This window comes from Rhincodon typus, chromosome 25, assembly GCF_021869965.1.
Source record: "Rhincodon typus isolate 14 chromosome 25, sRhiTyp1.1, whole genome shotgun sequence".
NCBI lineage: Eukaryota > Metazoa > Chordata > Chondrichthyes > Orectolobiformes > Rhincodontidae > Rhincodon > Rhincodon typus.
Window position 1 is genome coordinate 3,677,014 of NC_063356.1, and position 20,186 is coordinate 3,697,199.

At 44.6% G+C, this 20,186-nt stretch overlaps 1 protein-coding gene across 3 annotated transcripts in view; it reads right to left on the reverse strand.

The window, feature by feature from the left end:
* The window catches only part of tafa3b (TAFA chemokine like family member 3b), a 107,180-nt gene that overhangs the window by 60,681 nt on the left and 26,313 nt on the right, over positions 1-20,186 (reverse strand). For 2 of the 3 annotated variants that reach the window (XM_048612118.1, XM_048612120.1), the window contains exon 2: positions 2,980-3,095. In XM_048612118.1, the coding sequence (XP_048468075.1) occupies positions 2,980-3,094 (115 nt within the window). In that variant the 5' untranslated portion in view covers position 3,095. Of the gene's footprint in view, positions 1-2,979; positions 3,096-14,808; positions 15,083-20,186 lie in introns of those variants that run through there. The other variant, XM_048612119.1, reaches the window with a different exon arrangement.

Consider the following 20,186-nt stretch of genomic DNA (forward strand, 5'->3'; position numbering starts at 1 on the left):
GTATCTTAGACTCCAGCATCGGTAGTTCCTATTGTCTCCCTTTTGGCTGTTTTGGAGAAGGAACGAGGCCATGTGCTAATGCTTCCTACCACAAACGCAGCAGCTACAGTCCAATCAAAGGAGGGTCAGACTGGGAGGATTGAGGAGTGGATAGCACTGTGCAAGTTGAAACTTTGGAGCATGCTCTATTTAACCAGTCACTACAATTGTCAAGGCATATTGACACACAGTGAGACACCACAAAACACCTTTCTGAAGATTTAGCAGAGGAAGTTTCTGACGAAGGCTCACTGAATCCAAAACATCGATTTCTCTCCACAGATGCTGCCAAAGCTGCTGAGCTTTTGCAGCAATTTCTGTTTTTGTATCAGACAAAATTTGACACCAAGTCACCTTAGTGATGAACAGCTGACCAGATCTTGCTGTAAGAGATAGTTTTTTAAAGCCAAAAGATAGATAAGAAAGGCAGAGAATTGGAGGGATTTCCAGAGATTAGGAGCAATTAAGTCAGGCATCTGCGAGAAAATAGATTTGAAAGAAATGCAGAGATTTGAAAAGGTTGTGCAGAGTTTACAGAGATAGGGTTGGGGGCGGGTGTGGTGTGCTGATCACAGAGAGATTTGAAAACAAGGGTAAGAATTTAAAAATTCCAGATTGCAAGGTTCTGCTGCCTCACAGCGCCAGGGACCCGGGTTCAAGTCCACCCTCGGGCGACCGTCTGCGTGGAGTTTGCACATTCTCCCCGTGTCTGCGTGGGTTTCCTCCAGGTGCTCCGGTTTCCTCCCACAGCCCAAAGATGTGCAGGTTAGGTGGGTTGGCCATGCTAAATTGCCTGTAGTGTTCAGGTTAGATGGATTAGCCATAGGAAATACAAGGACAAGGTAGGGGACGTGGATCTGGGTGGGAAGCTCTTCAGAGAGTTGGTGTGTTCTTGTTGGGCTGAATGGCCTGTTTCTACACTGTAGGGATTCTATGAAACGGAGGAGATTGGTAAACGGGTGTGAAATGAGCTCGGAAACAGCACCTGGAGAATTTTGGATGAGCCCAATTTTAAGAAAGGAATGGGAGACCAGACAGGACAGTACAAACAGGTTGTGAGTTCAAATCACACCAGAAAAAAAATGTAAAATTGAATTCAACAAATCTGGCAAAGACGAAGCAGATAGATTTTTGAAATATTGAGGAATTGAGGGCTCTGAGGACCTGGCACGAAAGAGGCTTGGGACAAATCAGCCATGATCTAGTAATGATGTGGAGGTGCCATTGTGTTGGACAGGGATGGACAAGGTCAGAAATCACATGACACCAGGTTATAGTCCAACAGGTTTATTTGAAATCACAGGCTTTCAGAGTGCAGCCCCTTCGTCAGCTGAAAGAGCAGCACTCCAAAAGCTTGTGATTTCAAGTAAACCTGCCGGACTATAACATGGTGTCATGTGACTTCTGAAATGATCTGATAGAATGGTGAGGCAGGCTTGAGGGGCCGAATGGCCTATTTCTTGTGTCCTTGTAATAATTTATGGGATGGAATCATGCAAAACAATAAATACTGCAAGGAATTTTTGTCTTAAAAATAGCCAAAACAATTCAAACGTGTCTCAAAACAAATTTAATTCTGAATGGATACTTCATTATTTCACTCACTTGTAGCTTATTTGCTGAACGTAGTAAGTTAAGCACTGACATTTTAGCTGCTTTATTTAACGGTCAACAATTAAAACCAATTTATTTCAATAAATGATCAGCCGGATGCTATAGACACCTCTAATCCCAGGTCACACTCACAAGTACGAAGAGAATTGACTGGAGATTTATTTCAATGGAAAATATTTTTGAACGAGATTAGATAGTTTGTGGTAATGAATTCAATTAAGTTCCTCACAGACAGGGTTCTTTCAAGGTGTCTTACACAATAAAGCAACCTTGCTAATGGGCAATAATCCCAATGAAATGCTGATTTAACTACCAATTTAACCTTACCGGGAAACTGAACAATATGCTTAAACATAGGGAAATGCCCATTCTTTACTTCACTAACAGCTTCCACTTCTTTGTGTTAATTATTCATTTCTTCTGCAGATGGCATTTGAGACAGATTTTTGAACATTACAGGAATTAAGGGTTATGGTGAGTGGGGGTGTCAGTGGAGCTGAGTCCATGAAAACATCAGCCATGATCCTATTGAATGGCAGAGCAGGCTCGAGGGACCTCCTCCCGCTCCTACTTCTCATGTTCTTATGACTCTTTCAGGTAATTGACTGGCCCATCTGCCCTCTCAGGTAGATAGGAATGATCACGTGGGCACAATTTTGAAGCAGGGCATTCATTCCCCAGGTCCTTTTTTTATTTATTTTTAATCAACAATTCTAAAAAGAAATGATTGGGAATTTGTGTTTGTCATGGTCAAATTAAATGGTGCTAAAAGCCCAAGAGGCTGTTCCCTGTCTCTGAGATGTAGTTCCATACCTCAGAGTAGTGTGTATGAAAACCAGAAATCAGAGCCTTGATGGATAGCGCTTTCACAATCTAACTTTCTCTTGATAAGAGAGGCTGGGGGCTGACCTAACAGAAGTCTTTAATATTGTGGAAAGTTTCAGTGAAGCAGTCAGAGGGGAAATGTTCCCACTGTTGGGTTCTGTGCTACTGAAGCATTTCAGTACCTTGTTAATTCATACCTTGAACATTTAGAGATACAGACTGAGAAAATACAGAGATAATACGTTAGAAAGATAGAAACCTTACAGTGCAGGTGGAGGCCATTCGGCCCATCGAGTCAGCACCAACCCTCCAAACAGCATCCCACCCAGACCCACCCCCGCTACAGTATCCCTGTAACCCCGCATTCCGCATGGCTAACCCATCGGGCCTGCACATCCCTGGACACTACGGGGCAATTTAGCATGGCCGATCCACCCTAACCTGCACATCATTGGACTGTGGGAGGAAACTGGAGCACCCGGAGGAAATATCAGTACTTACCTGAGTGGCTTCGATGATGCGTTGAGGCCAGGCTAACCCGTCCGCAGATTGTTATCAGGCACACAGTTAACACAATTATCCTCTTCCCCATGTTTTGTAAGTAGTTCCCACTCATCCTGCAACAAAATCATAAAATAGACATGAAATCACGTTGTGTAATTCTCCTTCGCCTCCAGAAGGAACTAATATTATTGGGTTACATTTCCTGCAGCACCAAGAACCTTCCAGAAGCTTGCGCAAGTGCAAAGCCAGAAATGAATTCCTTGCCAACAATGGGAGGAATGAAAAATGAAGTTTTGGGATGTGGTCATTTACTGGCAAGATGGGTATTTATTGCTCCTCCCTGGTTGCCCCTTGTGAAGGCGGGAGCTAGAAGGAAAAAAAACGGTAAAATTTGAAAAGGACAGGACTGGCCTGAACGCGCCTCGCCAATGTGAAAATGGAATTTCAGTTCCAATGAGTTGCCTTCTTAAACATCTGCACACTCATGGAGCTATCAGGAAGGGAGCTTCAGGATGTTGACTGGGGAACAATAAAAGTATCTGTCCAAGTCAGGATGGTGCGTGACTCAGAGAAGATCAAGATCATGGGGTTGGGAAGTGTTACCAAAGAGGACTTGGTGAGTTGGTGCAGTGGGAATGCTGAACCAATTACATTTTTCTTAATCCCCTCACACGATGAGGGTATCTTTTATTGCCCAGTGGGCAGTTGAGAGTCAACCACACTGTTGTATGAGCGGAGTCATATGCAGGCACACTAAGTAAGGGTGGTAGATTTCCTTCCCTGAAAGTATTAGTGAACCAGATGGGTGTTTTCCTGACAAACTGGTAACGCTTTCATGGTCTTCAATAGACTCATTAATTCCAGATTTTTATTGGCTTCAAATGCTACCAGTGGCCTTGGCAGGATTTGAACCCAGCTCCCCAGAACATCACCTGGATCACTGGTTTAATAGTCTAGTGATAATGCCACTTGACCTACCTATAAATGCACCACATCAATACACCACATATACCAACATTCTCCCTCCACCACCGATAATCAGTAACAGCAGTGTGTACTATATGCAAGATGCACTGCAGAAATTCACCAAACATCCCCAGACAGCACCTTCCAAACCCACGACCACTTCCATCCAGAAGGAAAAGGGCAGCAGAAACATTGAAACACCACCACCTGCAAGGTTCCCTCCAAGACATTCACCATCTGACTTGGAAATATGTTGCTGTCTCTTCATTGTCACTGGGTAAAAATCCTGGAATTCCCTCCCTAATGGCATTTTTACATTATTCACTCAATGTAGGTGTCATTGGCTGGGCTAGTATTTATTGCCCATTCCTAGTTGCCCATTCAGAAGGTGGTGGTGAGCTGCCTCCTTGAACCACTGCAGTCCATGAGCTGTGGGTAGACCCACAATGCCCTTAGGGAGGGAATTTCAGGATTCTGACCCAGTGACAGTGAAGGAACGGCGATGTATTTCCAAGTTAGGATGGTGAGTGGCTTGGAGGGGAACTTGCAGGAGGTGGTATTCCCATGTATCTGTTGCCCTTGTCCTTCTGCATCACATGGACTCCAGAAGTTCAAGAAGGCAGCTCAGCACCACCTTCTCAAGGGCAACTAGGGATGGGCAATAAATGTGCCCCAACCAGCAATGCCCACATCCCATGTGAATAAACAAAAATTGCACCTGCACCCAATGCTATCCAAATGCAGGGCTTTTTGGTTTGCAGTTGAGAGCGGGATTCCAAAGTGATATTTCACATCGAACTCAGGAGTGCTGAGATAAACCACAGCATCAACACTCTCTCTGTCATCTTCCTAACATAGAGCAGCTACCTAGTATAGACCAAAGGTTCAATCCTGGGATCTGCCTGTCTACATGGTTCATCGTTCAGCAGTTGGGAGAAACAGAATTTACTAAACTTTAATTCACTACAGATGCCACAATCAGCAGGATTCGTGAACCATTCCAGCTCTTTCAACATGGAGCTCATTATCCCTGCTGCTTTCATCTTCCACTATGTCAACATGGTTCAATAATTCTGAGATTTCAACATTTCCCCATAGGTTTTCAAACAATTCACAAAAGCAAAATGAAATTATAAAGTGGATGTACAATTTACAAGTGATGTAAGAAGCATGATGTGACGGGATTTGGAGTGGCACTTCCAATTTGCTTTATCGTTGATGTGAGTCACGTTAGAGCAGGACTTGAATGAACAACACCAGCAAATACAGTGTCTGCCATCTCTTGTGGGATTTACAAACCCAGGAATTCACTGTCTTTTCTACACAGTGATATTAATCAGAATGATGAATTAACCCAGCTACTTTTCATGGTTACAGTAAATCCATGCTCATTAACTTATTCCAAATTTCAACTTATGTGATGCAAAACTTTCTGGTATTTAACTTCACCCTAGATTATGTCGTATATTTTATATGCTTACTTGTTACCTATTACATTGCCTTACACGTTCTGTAAGGTAATGATCCTGAAGAGGTTAATGTTCATATTGCATTAGCTCTACCCATTCCACTGATGACATACAGAGGCTGTGTGGAGCTAAGTTCTTCACTAGATTTTGGAGGGAGAGTATCGATCTGCACCAGCCTCCTAAAGTCCCTGTTACTATGTCTGAGAACAACTGGTTCAAAAGCAAATACTTATTCAAAAGTTGGTATGCAGGTACAGCAAGTAGTTAGGAAAGCAAATAGAATATTACATTTTATTGTGAGAGGAATTGAATGCAAGAGCAGGGAGGGTATGCTTGAGTTATACTGGGCACTGCTGAGACTATATCTGGAGTGTTTTGTACAATATTGGTCACTGTATTTACAGGATAATGTTAATTCATTGGAAGCAGGTTCAGAGAGGCTTTACTAGACTAATACCTGGCACGAGTGGTTAGCTTTTTGAGAAAACATTAAACAGGCCAGGCACATATCCACTGGAGTTTAGAGGAGCCAGCAGTGACTTGATGAAACATATAAGATCCTGAGGGGGGTTAAAATTAAATCAGAGATAGTAGGAACTGCAGATGCTGGAGAATCCAAGGCAACAAGGTGCAGGGCTGGATGAACACAGCAGGCCAAGCAGCATCATAGGAGCAGAAAGGCTGACGTTTCGGGCCTAGACCCTTCATCAGAATCAGCGTCTCTGCTCTTATGATGCTGCTTGGCCTGCTGTGTTCATCCAGCCCTGCACCTTGTTGTCTCAGATCCTGAGGGGACTTGATCAGGTGGATGTGGAAAGGATGTTTCCTTTACTGTGAGAATCCACAACTAGAGGTAATAGTTCTTTTTCTCACTCCTCAAATAAGGGTGTTGTTGTCTAAGCAGCATTTGTTGCACAGAAGCCAGTAAAGAGTCAACCACATTGCTGTGGGCCTGGAGTCACATATAGGCCCAGACAAATAAGCACGGCAGTTTCCTTCCCTAAAGGACATTAGTGAACCAGATGGGTTTTCCCTTAAATTGACAATAGATTCATAGTCACCATTAGACTCTCCATTCCAGATTTTTTATTGAATTCAAATTCCACCATCTGCTGTGACAGGATTTGAACCTAGGTCCCCAGGATGTTACCTAACCTCTGGATTAACAGCGCAGTAATAATACTACTGGGCCATCCCCTCCCCTATCAGGTTAGAAACAAAAGGCTCCTATTTAAGATAGGAGAGGAACAATTTCTTCTCTCAGTGGGTTATGAGTCTTTGGAATTTTATTCCTCAAAAGGAATCTTTAAATATTTTTAATGACGGCTAGTGACATCATCACTAGACTATTATTCCATAAACTCTGCTAATGTTCTGGGGACCCAGGTTCAATTCCCACCATGACAGATGGTGGAATTTGAATTCAATAAGAAAAGTCTGCAATTAAGAATCTACTGGTGACCATGAAATGATTGTCAGAAAAACCCATCTGGCTGACTCATGTCCTTTAGGGAAGGAATCTGCCATCTTTACCTGGTCTGGCCTACATGTGACTCCAGACCCACAGCAATGTGGTTGACTCTTAATTGACCTGTGGGCAATTAGGGATGGACAATGAATGCTGGCCTAGCCAGCAACACCCACGTCCCACGAGTGAATTATAAAAGACAGATTATTGATGACCATGGGGATGAAACACTATTGGCAATATGCAGGAATGTAGAGTTGAGAATAAAATCAGATCAGCCATGAGCTTGTTGAATGGCATAGCATACTGAAAGGGTTGAATGGCCTACTCTTGTTCCTTGTTGATAAACACTGGTCCAGGAACATTGTCATTGACCAATCCATCAAGAAACAACTGGTAACAGATTCCATTGGGTTTCCCAGAATCGTGGGTGAATGCAAACAGAAGAAGGAATCCAGTGAGATCACTTGTTTTGGTATATGTAGCTAATTAATATTGTCAACGTGGAGGACATTTACAGGACCATGAGAAATGTTCAACTCTCTGTAATCTGAAAGAGAACGGTCAATGCTCGTGACCAAGACGGTGTTGAATGAGCAACAAGGTTCAGGAACACGACTGCAAGCCTGAAACTGTGAACTTCACCTGCCAAATCACTACAGTCTATCTGTGTATACCTCCACTGGATCCAGACCACTATCCACAGATCCAGGACATAGTCAAGAAGAAGAAACTGCCTGGTCTAATCATCCAGGATACTGCAAAAAAGAGACCATCTCTTCATATTAGAAAGTAATTTCCTGATCCAGAAATCCAGGAGCCTTTCTCAACACCCATTTCACTTCCCTTCTCAATCCTGCTAATCCCTTAAGGAAGATGCTGAGATTTATTCAATCCGTGGATTTTTTGTTTCGTGAGGAGGAATGACGAATGATGTTTGTGATAAAGGCTCAACTATAGTTATTGTGAGACATTACAGTTGGTGCTCCAGCCTTTAAATTATTTATATTGGCTTTGTGCCTTATTAAAAAAAGGATGCAGGTACCAGCACACATCAACACAAAATTAACGGAATGTGCATTGGATAAGATGGAACTGAAAGCACTGTACCTCTTTAGCACTGCAGCCTAAAGGAATGTGCATTAGCTAGCTTAAATTCAGTGCTCTCTTGAAGTGGAGCCAAACACATGGGTGCATCTGGATAGAAGCAATTCAATTAGGAAAACTCTACAGGGAACTCATGCACTGGCTGTGATATGCATCAAACTGAGAAAAGCAGCTGTATAAAAACCATGGTGAAATCTGCCGTGTTGCAGTCCACGTTGAATATGGAGTAAGTCAGCAGCTATGGTGCGGGACTTGCAACGGAGAGGTCAAGGGTTCACAATCCCACCACGACAAGCTGCTGAGTTGAATTCAAAAAATACGCCAGAAAGGTTTTACAATGTCCTTCACTATCTTAGGATGTCTCAAAGCACTTTACAGTCAATGAAGTGTTTCTTTCAAGCTGTAGTCACTGCAATAATAAGAATGTAAAACAATGATGAGTCTATACAGACCATTAAACCAGCAATCAATAGGATCATGGTGACCTTCTACTTGAAATCCCCTTTCCCACATTCTTCCCCTATCCCTGATTCCCTAGAGTCCAAAAAAGCTAAGAATCTCAGTTTTGAACACACTCAACATCCACGGCTCTCTGGAGAATTCTCAGTATTCACAGTCCTGTGAATGAAGAAACTTCTCCTCATGTGTGAAATGGCTGCCCCTTTATCGTGTGACTGGGATTCCATGCTCTAGACTCTTTAACCAGGGGTAAGAACATCTAAGTAACTACCCTGTTAATCCTCTAAGAATTTCATACATTTCAATGATATCAACATTTTTCTTCTAAACTCCCAGATGTAAAGGAGCATTGTACCCAAACCCTCATCATGTGGGACAACCCTCTCATCCCACAAAAGAATTCAGTGACTCTCAGCTGCATTCTTTTTAGGGCAAATTTATTATTCCTTAAAGGAGGCCCGAACTGTGCACAGTGTTACTAACGTGGTTTCATCAAAGTCCTAATAAATTGTTTCAAGATTTCCTCACTCTCACACTCCATCTCTAAACATAGGAACATAAGAACCAGGAGCAGGATTAGGCCCCATCTGGTCCCTCAAGCCTGCCCCACCATTTAATAAGATCATGGCTGATCTTTTCAAATCCTCAGCTCCACTTACCTACCTGCTCACCATAACCCTTAATTCATTCACTGTTCAAAAATCTATCTTTGCCTTAAAAACATTCAATGAGGAAGCCTCAGCTGCTTTTCTGGGCAGGGAACACCACAGGTTCACAACCCTTTGGGTGAAAAAGTTCCTCCTCAATTCAATATTAAATCTGTTCCCCTTATTTTGAAGCTATGCCCCCTTGTTCTAGTCTCATCCATCAGTGGAAACAACCTCCCTGCTTCTATCTTATCCATTCCCTTCATAATTTTACATGTTTCTATAAGATCCCCCCTCATTCTTATAAATTCCAATGAGTATAGCTTCAGTCTACTCAGTCTCTCCTCATAAGCCAACCCTCTCAACTCCAGAATCAACCAAGTGAACCCCCTCTGCACACCCCTCCAGTGTCAGTACATCCTTTCTCAAGTAAGGAGACCATAACTGTACACAGTACTCCAGGGGAGGCAATGGCCTAGTGGCATTATTGCTGGATGGTTAATCCAGAGACCCAGGTAACGTTCTGGGGACCTGGATTCAAATCCCACCATGGCAGATGGTAAAATTTGAATTCAATAAAAATGTGGAATTAAGAGTCTAATTATGACCATGAATCCGTTGGGAAAGATCCCTCTGGGTCACTGATATCCTTTAGGGAAGGAAATTGCCATCCTTACCTGGTGTAGCCTACATGTGACTCCAGACCCACAGCAATGTGGTTGACTCATAACTGCCTGATGGGCAATAAATACTGACCTAGCCAGCAACACCCTCATCCTGTGAATGAACAAATTTTAAAAAAGGTGTGGCCTCACCAGCAAGGGATCAATATATCCTTTGCTTTCCTAATTTCTTGTCTCTGCCTGTTAGAGACTTTGTGCGTTCCCCTCATAGTTCACTTTCCTACCTAGCTTTGCATCGTCAGGAAAAGTAGACATGTTACACCCAGTCTCCATCAGATGCTCCTGATTATAGCTATTCTTGCCAGGAGACCTGCTCTCACAGCACCTTGCCCACCTGTCTCATGCCACCTTCACGTACCCCTGTAGCTTTGTCTCAAACTGTTCTATGACATCCATTATACAGAATGCCCTTTTTCTCTGTTGCCTTCCACTTTGCCCTTTGGAAGAGATCTCTGAGGTCCCAACAGCTAAGTCATTTCTTCTTTTAATTCATCCACGGGATCTGTGTATCACTGGCCAGACTAGCATTAACTGGCCATCCCTAATTGCCCAGAAGGCAATTAAGAGTAAGTTGGGTTGCTGTGGGTCTGGAATCACATGTAAATCAAATTGTTGAACTTTTAAGGTATAATTTTAAGGTGATTGGAGGAAGGTATAGGGGAGATGTCAGAGGTAGGTTCTTCACACAGAGAGTGGTGGGTGTGTGGAATGCGCTGCCAGCAGTGGTAGTGGAGTCAGACACTTGAGAAACTTTTAGGCGACTCTTGGATAGGCACATGGAGGATAGTAAAATGTAGGGTACGCAGGGTAGATTGATCTTAGTAGGATAATAGGTCGGCACAACATCATGGGCCGAAGGGCCTGTACTGTGCTGTACTATTCTATGTTCTTTTACCTTATTCCTTTATTTTTCTAATTAATACCAGGAAGGACTGTAATATTAACTTTCAACTTTATTTTTCTACTTATACTAAGAACAACAGTAATGCTTTACTTTTAACTTTGTTTCTCTGCATTATGACTTGTACCTAGGTTTTGTACCAAGATACCTTCGTACCTAAGATGAACTTGTGTGTGGTGACATTGTACACTTTTTGCTGTACTCCTGTACTTCTGTACTTGAGTACACATGACAATAAATCTTAAATCTTAAGATGAGGATGGCAAATTTCCTTCCCTGAAGAATATTAGTGAGCCAGGTGGGCTTTTAAGACAATCAGCAATGGTTAAATTCTAGCTGTTTAGCTAGATTATAACAGAAACATCTTAATATCTATTGTAAGCAGCTGATGCTCCAGCTCTGAGCTTTACAGCTGCCCACTAATAACAGCCCATGAAACCGAAAAGATCCATTTGCCCCTTCTGTCTGTTTTGTGTTCGCTAAACAATCCTCAATTGAAGTGATAGTAGGAACTGCAGATGCTGGAGAATCCGAGACAACAAGGTGCAGGGCTGGATGAACACAGCAGGCCAAGCAGCATCATAGGAGCAGAGAGGCTGACGTTTCGGGCCTAGACCCTTCATCAGAAAAGGCGGAGGGGAAGGGGGTTTTGAAATAAATAGGGAGAGAGTGGGAGGCGGATAGAAGAGGGATAGAGGAGAGGATAGGTGGAGAGGAAACAAACAGGTCGAAGAGGCGGGGATGGGGTCAGGAAAGGTGAGTGTAGGTAGGGAGTTAGGAAGGGGATAGGTCAGTCCAGGGAGGACGGACAGGTCAAGGGGGTGGGATGAGGTTGGTCGGTAGGAGATGGAGGTGCGGCTTGGGGTGGGAGGAGGGGATAGGTGGGAGGAAGAACAGGTTAGGGAGGCAGGGACGAGTTGGACTGGTTTTGGGATGCGGTGGGGGGAGGGGAGATTTTGAAACTTGTGAAATCCACATTGATACCATTGGGCTGCAGGGTTCCCAAGCGGAATATGAGTTGCTGTTCCTGCAACCTTCGGGTGGCATCGTTGTGGCACTGCAGGAGGCCCAGGATGGACATGTCGTCTGAGGAATGGGAGGGGGAGTTGAAATGGTTCGCGACTGGGAGGTGCAGTTGTTTGTTGCGAACCGAGCGTAAGTGTTCTGCAAAGCGGTCCCCGAGTCTCCGCTTGGTTTCCCCGATGTAGAGGAAGCCACACCGGGTACAGCGGATGCAGTATACCACATTGGCAGATGTGCAGGTGAACATCTGCTTGATGTGGAAAGTCTTCTTGGGGCCTGGGATGGGGGTGAGGGAGGAGGTATGGGGGCAGGTGTAGCACTTCCTGCGGTTGCAGGGAAAAGTGCCGGGTGTGGTGGAGCTGGAGGGGAGTGTGGAGCGGACAAGGGAGTCACGGAGAGAGTTGTCCCTCCGGAAAGCAGATAAAGGTGGGGAGGGAAAGATGTCTTTGGTGGTGGGGTCGGATTGCAGATGGCGGAAGTGTCGGAGGATGATGCGTTGGATCCGGAGGTTGGTGGGGTGGTACGTGAGGACGAGGGGGATTCTTTTTTGGTTTTTATTGCGTGGACGGGGTGCGAGGGATGAGGTGCGGGAGATGTGGGAGACACGGTTGAGGGCGTTCTCGACCACCGAGGAGGGGAAGTTACGGTCCTTGAAAAACGAGGACAACTGAGATGTACGGGAGTGGAATGCCTCATCCTGGGAGCAGATGCGGCGGAGGCGAAGGAATTGGGAATAGGGGATAGCATTTTTGCAGGAAGGTGGGTGGGAGGAGGAGTATTCCAGGTAGCTGTGGGAGTCGGAGCCGGAGGGACAACTCTCTCCGTGACTCCCTTGTCCGCTCCACACTCCCCTCCAGCTCCACCACACCCGGCACTTTTCCCTGCAACCGCAGGAAGTGCTACACCTGCCCCCATACCTCCTCCCTCACCCCCATCCCAGGCCCCAAGAAGACTTTCCACATCAAGCAGATGTTCACCTGCACATCTGCCAATGTGGTATACTGCATCCGCTGTACCCGGTGTGGCTTCCTCTACATCGGGGAAACCAAGCGGAGACTCGGGGACCGCTTTGCAGAACACCTACGCTCGGTTCGCAATAAACAACTGCACCTCCCAGTCGCGAACCATTTCAACTCCCCCTCCCATTCCTCAGACGACATGTCCATCCTGGGCCTCCTGCAGTGCCACAACGATGCCACCCGAAGGTTGCAGGAACAGCAACTCATATTCCGCTTGGGAACCCTGCAGCCCAATGGTATCAATGTGGATTTCACAAGTTTCAAAATCTCCCCTCCCCCCACCGCATCCCAAAACCAGTCCAACTCGTCCCTGCCTCCCTAACCTGTTCTTCCTCCCACCTATCCCCTCCTCCCACCCCAAGCCGCACCTCCATCTCCTACCGACCAACCTCATCCCACCCCCTTGACCTGTCCGTCCTCCCTGGACTGACCTATCCCCTTCCTAACTCCCTACCTACACTCACCTTTCCTGACCCCATCCCCGCCTCTTCGACCTGTTTGTTTCCTCTCCACCTATCCTCTCCTCTATCCCTCTTCTATCCGCCTCCCACTCTCTCCCTATTTATTTCAAAACCCCCTTCCCCTCCCCCTTTTCTGATGAAGGGTCTAGGCCCGAAACGTCAGCCTCTCTGCTCCTATGATGCTGCTTGGCCTGCTGTGTTCATCCAGCCCTGCACCTTGTTGTCTCAATTGAAGTGAGCTTTTTATTTCCAATCTCAGGAGAGTGAAGTGAATACAACAACCAATTTGTGCCCAGCAAACTCCCACAAACAGCAACAAGATAACGGATGTGCAAATAGTGTTGCCGGGAACAATGGAGAGAATGGCTTTGCTCTTCTCCAAAATAAAGCCGTAATATTCGACGCACAACGTTAAAAATAACACATTTCTCCTGCATTTTCCCCAAGCCAATACATCACAACGTAGACTGATTGGTGAGGAAAGTTATTGCACATATATTAACTCACCTGATCAGACAGAACACACAAACCAACCACAATCTGCATTTATATAGCACCTTAAAGGTGTTAAACATTCCAAGGTGCTTTACAGGAGCATTACCAATCGAAATTTGAAGCTGAGTCACATATGGAGGTATTAGGGCAGGTGGTCAAAACTTTTCCAACGTGGTCAGTTTTAGGAAACACTTTAAAGGAGGAGAGAGGTAAGAAGGAGGAGAGAGACATTTAGGGAGGGAATTCCAGAGCTTGGGTTCCAGGTAGCTGAGGGCATAGTGCTAATGTTGGAATCACTAAAAACTGAGGATGCACAAGAGAGCTGTTTAGTCGAGGAGATTTCAGAGTGGTGTAGGGCTGGAGGAGGTTACAGGGGGAGGGAGGTAAGTGAGTTCATGGACGGATTTGAAAACATAAATGAGAATTTCAAAAGCCAGGTATTCCCAGAGCCGGAAGGTTCACTGGGATGATCCCTGGTATGGAGAGGTTGTCTTATGGGCAAAGGCTAAACAGGCCAGGACTCCACTCACTGGGGTTTATAAGAATGGGAGGTAATCCACAAGGGGCTTGACAGGGTAAATGCTGAGAGGATGCTTCCCCTCATGGGAGAGTCTAGGACCAGAGGGTACATTTCCAGAGTAAAGGGGCACCAATTTAAGACTGAGATGAGGAGGAATTTCTTCTCTCAGAGGGTTGTGAGTCTTTGGAACTCCTTTCCACAGAGAGCTGTGAGGGCAGAGTCTTCGTGTAAATTTAAGGCTGAGATAGATTCTTGATCAGTCGGGGAATCAAAGGTTATTGGGAAAGGGCAGGAAAGTGGATGTGAGGAATGTCAGATCAACCATGATCCTGTTGAATGGCAGAGCAGCTCGAGGGGCTGAATGGCCTACCCCTGTTCCAATTTATTACGATCTTATGTGATCATTGGGTAATAGCCAACCAGAATGATTATGCTGCAATACTGAAGCATGACATGATTGATTGCGCTTTGCTTGAACAGGGATTATTAAATCGACAAATGGTTACAAAAGAAAAGGTGATCATTTGGCCCATCCTGTCCATGCTGTCTCACTGCAAGATCAACGCACCCACATGCAATCCCCTACATTTCCCCCACAGCCTCACAACCTTTTTCTGTTCTGTTGATGATCCAGTTTTCTCTCTAGAAACTCTTGATCAAGTCTGCTCCTCTGCAGTCTGGTGGTGAATCCCGAACCATGCTCACTCACTGAGTACAAAACTTCTCCTCATTGTCATTCTGGCTTCTTCTGTCCATTCCTTTAAATCCGTGTCCTCTGATTCTGGACCTTCCCACCAAAGGGAACAGTTTCACAGTCTGACAATAGGTCATTGACCTGAAACATTAACTCTGTTTCTCTCCACATGCACTAAGTGCTAGAATTGCATAGTACTTCCAACATTTTCTGCTTTTATTACAACAGTGTGTCTCAAGTCACCGTGCCTATATTTAGTGATGAAGTAATCAGCACGAATCTCTCATTCGCACAGCATTACTCATTTATTTACGAGAATGTTGCCAGGGTTGACAATGACAGCAATGAGAAAAGAGTGCATAGGCTAGAGTTGTTTTCCTTAGAACAGAGGAGGCTGAGGGGTGGTTTAATTGAGGTGTACAAAGTAACGAGGGGCTTGGGTAGAGTGGACAGGGAAGACACGTTTGCCCCTAGTGACAGGTCACTTGCCAGAGGGTACAGAAATAAAGTGATTGGTAAAATGAGCAGAGGGGAAACATTTTCAACCAGAATCATAGAGTGATACAGCACAGAAACAGACCCTTCGATCCAACCAGTCCACACCGACCAGACATTCCAAATCAATCTAGTCCCATTTGTCAGCGTTTGGCCCAAATCCCTCTAAACCCTTCTTATTCATGTACCCACTCAGATGCCTTTTAAATGTTGTATTTGTACCAGCCTCCATTGGCAACTCATTCCATACACACACCACTATCTGAATAAAAAAAATTACCCATCAGTTTCCTTTTAAATCTTCCCCCTCTCACCTTAAACATGTGCCCTCTAATTTTGGACTCCCCTACCCTGGGGAAAAGACCTTGACTATTCACCTCGTCCTTACCCTTCATGATCTTATAAACCTCTATAAGGTCACTCATCAGCCTCTGGTGCTGTAGGGAAAATAGCCCCAGCCTATTCAGCTTCTCCCTACAGCTCAAACCCTCCAACGCTGGCAACATCCTTATAAACATTTCTGAACCCTTTCACAACATCTTTCCTATAGCAGGGAGACTAAAGGGTGGGAGCTTTGTGAACTCACTGCCTGGTTTAGGAGTTGAGGCAGAAACACTCAACTCATTAAAGAGGAACCTGGAGCTGCCCCGGTAGCACTGGAACCTGCAGGGCTACAGAGCAGGGGCTGGAGAGTGGGGTTATAATGGATGGCTAGGCATGGACATGATAGGCTGAATGGCCTCTTTCTGTGTCATAATGTTTCAATGGCTCTCTCTATAGAAGAAAGGAAAATTTTGCATTTCCACCACATCCCAAAAACTTTATAACTCATTAACTAGTTAATTTTTTTCTGATGTATAGTCTCTGACTGTAGAGTAGGAAACATGGCAGCTAGTGTGTGCACAGCAAGCTCGCACAAACATTAATCAGATGCAACAATTGTATTGGGCATTAGTGAGAGCACACCTGGAATACTTTCCACAGTTGTGGTCTCCATATCTAAGCAAGGATATTCTTGCTATGGAATGGTGCAGCTCAAAGCTTAATTGATTAGTCCCTTGGATGAGAGAGTTGACCTTGGATAAGAGGCTAACTAACTTGTGTCCATTTCTCTGGTGTTTAGAAAAATTAAAAAATGATTTCATTGAGACAGACATTATTCTGAAGGAGCTTCACAGGGTAGATACTGAGAGGTTGGCTCTGCTGGTTGGGGAATGTAGAACAAGGGAGTACAGTCTCAGGATAAAGTGTTAGGACTGAGACAAAGAGATATTTCTTCATTCAAACAGCTGTGAATGCCTGAAATTCACTATCCTCGCAGACCATGGATGCTCCGTCATTGAATAGATTTTAGGTTGAGAGAGACAACTTTCTCGTCAACAACAGGATCAAGGGATATCGAGAATGGGTGGGAAAGTGAAACTCAAGCAGAAGATCAACAATGATTGCATTAGATGGTGGAACTAACTCAGTGGGCTGAATGGTCTACTCCCGCACCTATTTTATGATGTTCTTATGCGATAAATAGTCTCCTTAAGTGATGCAGAAGAGGAATAAAATATTGGCCAAGACATCAGGGAGAATATTTTAAAATTAGCACCATGAGATTTTTTTACGTGCACCTTAAACAACAAATGAAAGCTCAGATAGATTAACATCCTGTCTGAGAGACTGTGCCTCGGAAAGTCCAGACCTCCTTCAGTGCTGGCATTGACAGAGACCAACACTAGGAAGGAACTGCCATTCGCTTTGCAAGTTTGTACCAAAACTTCCACAAACAAGAACATTGCCTCCTTGAAACAAAAATAGAGTATGAAATCATAAACAGGAAGGAATGATTACAGAGCTGCTTCTAAAAGGCCAATATACTTTCAGCTGATGCATCATAAACAGTTACATTGCTGTAAATGTACAGTTGTTAGTGGCAACGTCTTGCTTAGGCTTTACATTCATTGACTAAAACAGAGACAAGTTCTGCACAGATTGACAAGGGCCTCGTTTGAATTGTAATTGGTCCAATTAGTTTATATAAAACTATGAGTCAGTGTTGAAATACACTGTTAATTACATCACTTAAACCCAGAAAATTCTGGGAATACTCAACAGATTTGACAGCTTCTGATGAGAGTGAAACAGAGGTAATGTTTTGGGGCAGGTGACTGAGCTCCTGCCCTCATTACAACCTTGGTTCAAACATGGACAAAAGAGCTGTATAAGTGCCAGCCCTTGAGATCAAGTCCACATTCAACCGAGTGTGATATTGAAGAACTCTAGCACAACAGGAATCTCTGGGTATGGGAGTCATACCTGACACATAGGAAGATGGTTGTGGTTGTTGGAGGTCAGTCATCTCAGCTCCAGGACATCTCTGCAGCAGTTCCTCAGGGTACTGTCCTCAGCCCAACCATCTTCAGCTGCTTCATTAATGACCTTCCCTCCATCAAAAGGTCAGAAGCGAGGGTGTTTGCCAATGATTGCACAATGTTAAGCACCATTCATAATTCCTCAGATACTGAATCAGTCCACGTTCAAATGCAGCAAGGTCTGGACAATATCCAGGCTTGCACTGACAAGTGGCAAGTAACATTCACACCACCCAAATGCCAGTCAATGACCATCTCCAATAAGAGACAATCTAACCACTAGCCTTGACATTCAATTGTGTTACCATCACTGTATCCCCCCCACTATCAACATCCCGGGGGTTACCATCTACCAGAATTGTTCAGCTGAGAGCTGAGAGGAGATTTGACGTCAGTGTATGTAACTATACAGAGGTTTGATAGAGTAAAGACAGAGAAACTGTTACCAACTGTAGGGGTATCAATAAAGCTCATGGATTTAATGTCATTGATGGAAACACCTAGGAAAGAGGAGGTTGCAATGATTCAATGTGTTTTCAAAATCACTGAGAGAGTAACAGTAGCAGATTCAATATGAATTTCCAAAAGGGAATAAATACCAGAGGAACAAGGGAGTGGGCTAATTGTAAAGCTCTCTCAAAGAGTTGACACAGACTCAATGGGCTGAAACAACAAGGTGTAGAGCTGGATGAACACAGCAGGTCAGGCAGCATCAGAGGAGCAGGAAAGCTGACATTTCGGGTCTAGAGCTGAATCTTTCTTTTAATTCACTCACAGAAACTGGGCAATACTGGCTGGGTCAGCATTTATTATCCATCCCTAACTGTCCTGGGGAAGATGGTAGTGACCTGCCTTCGTGACTGGCTGCAATCTTTAACGTGTAGGGGACACATACAGCGACCTCCAACAACAACAGCAACACCTTCCTTTGTGCTTGGTTTGAGAATTCTTCGCCCCACACACACACAACCCCCAAACCCCCAACCCCCATGGGTTCTGATTGACCCTGGATTCGCTGGGGATTTCCTTGATAGTCCCCATGTATAATTCTCAGATTCAATGAGCCCCATGCTCATTGATGAAATGGCCGAGGCATTGAACAGGTATTTTGTATCGGTCTTCACAGTGGAGGACACTAATAACATGCCAGTAATTGACAAAGAGACGAAGGTAGGTGAGGACCTGGAAACAGTCATTATTACGGAAGAGGTAGCGTTGGGCAAGCTAATGGAGCTAAGGATTGATAAGTCTCTTGGCCCTGATGGAATGCATCCCAGAGTACTAAAAGAGATGGCGGGAGAAATAGGAGGTGCACTGGCGGTAATTTTCCAAAATTCGCTGGACTCTGGGGCAGTCCCAGCAGATTGGAAAACAGCAAATGTGACGCCACTGTTTAAAAAGGGAAGTAGACAAAAGATGGGGAATTATAGACCAGTTAGCTTAACCTCTGTAGTGGGGAAGATGCCTGAGTCTATTATCAAGGAAGAAATAGCAAGGCATCTTGATAGAAATTGTCCCGTTGGGCAGACGCAGCATGGGTTCATGAAGTGCAGGTCATGCTTGACAAATCTTCTGGAATTCTATGAAGACATTATGAGTGAGGTGGACAATGGGGACCCAGTGGATGTGGTGTACCTAGACTTCCAAAAGGACTTTGACAAGGTGCCACACAAGAGGCTACTGCATAAGATAAGGATGCATGGCATTAGGGTAAAGTATTAGCATGGATAGAGGATTGGTTGACTAACAGGAAGCAAAGGGTGGGGATAAATGAGTGCTACTCTAGCTGGCAGTCAGTGACTAGTGGTGTGCCTCAGGGATCGGTGTTGGGACCGCAATTATTTACAATTTATATAGATGATTTGGAGCTGGGGACCACGTGTAGGGTGTCAAAGTTTGCAGATGACACTAAGATGAGTGGCAGAGCAAAGTGTGCAGAGGACTGTGAAACTTTGCAGAGGAACATAGATACATTGAGTGAGTGGGCAAAGGTCTGGCAGATGGAATACAATGTAAATAAATGTGAAGTCATACATTTTGGTAGGAGTAATAGTAAAAAGGATTATTACTTGAATGGTAAAAAGTTGCAGCATGCTGCTATGCAGAGGGACCTGGGTGTCCTTGTGCATGAATCACAGAAGGTAGGTCTGCAGGTACAACAAGTAATTAGGAAGGCAAATGGAATTTTGTCCTTCATTGCTAAAGGGATTGAGATTAAAAGCAGAGAGGTTATGTTGCAGCTGTACAAAGTGCTGGTGAGGCCAACCTGGAGTACTGTGTGCAGTTTTGGTTTCCTTACTTGAGAAAGGATGTACTGGCACTGGAGGGGGTGCAAAGGAGGTTCACTAGGTTGATTCCGGAGTTGAGGGGGTTGTCTTATGAGGAGCGACTGAGTAGATTGGGATTATATTCATTGGAATTCAGAAGATTGAGG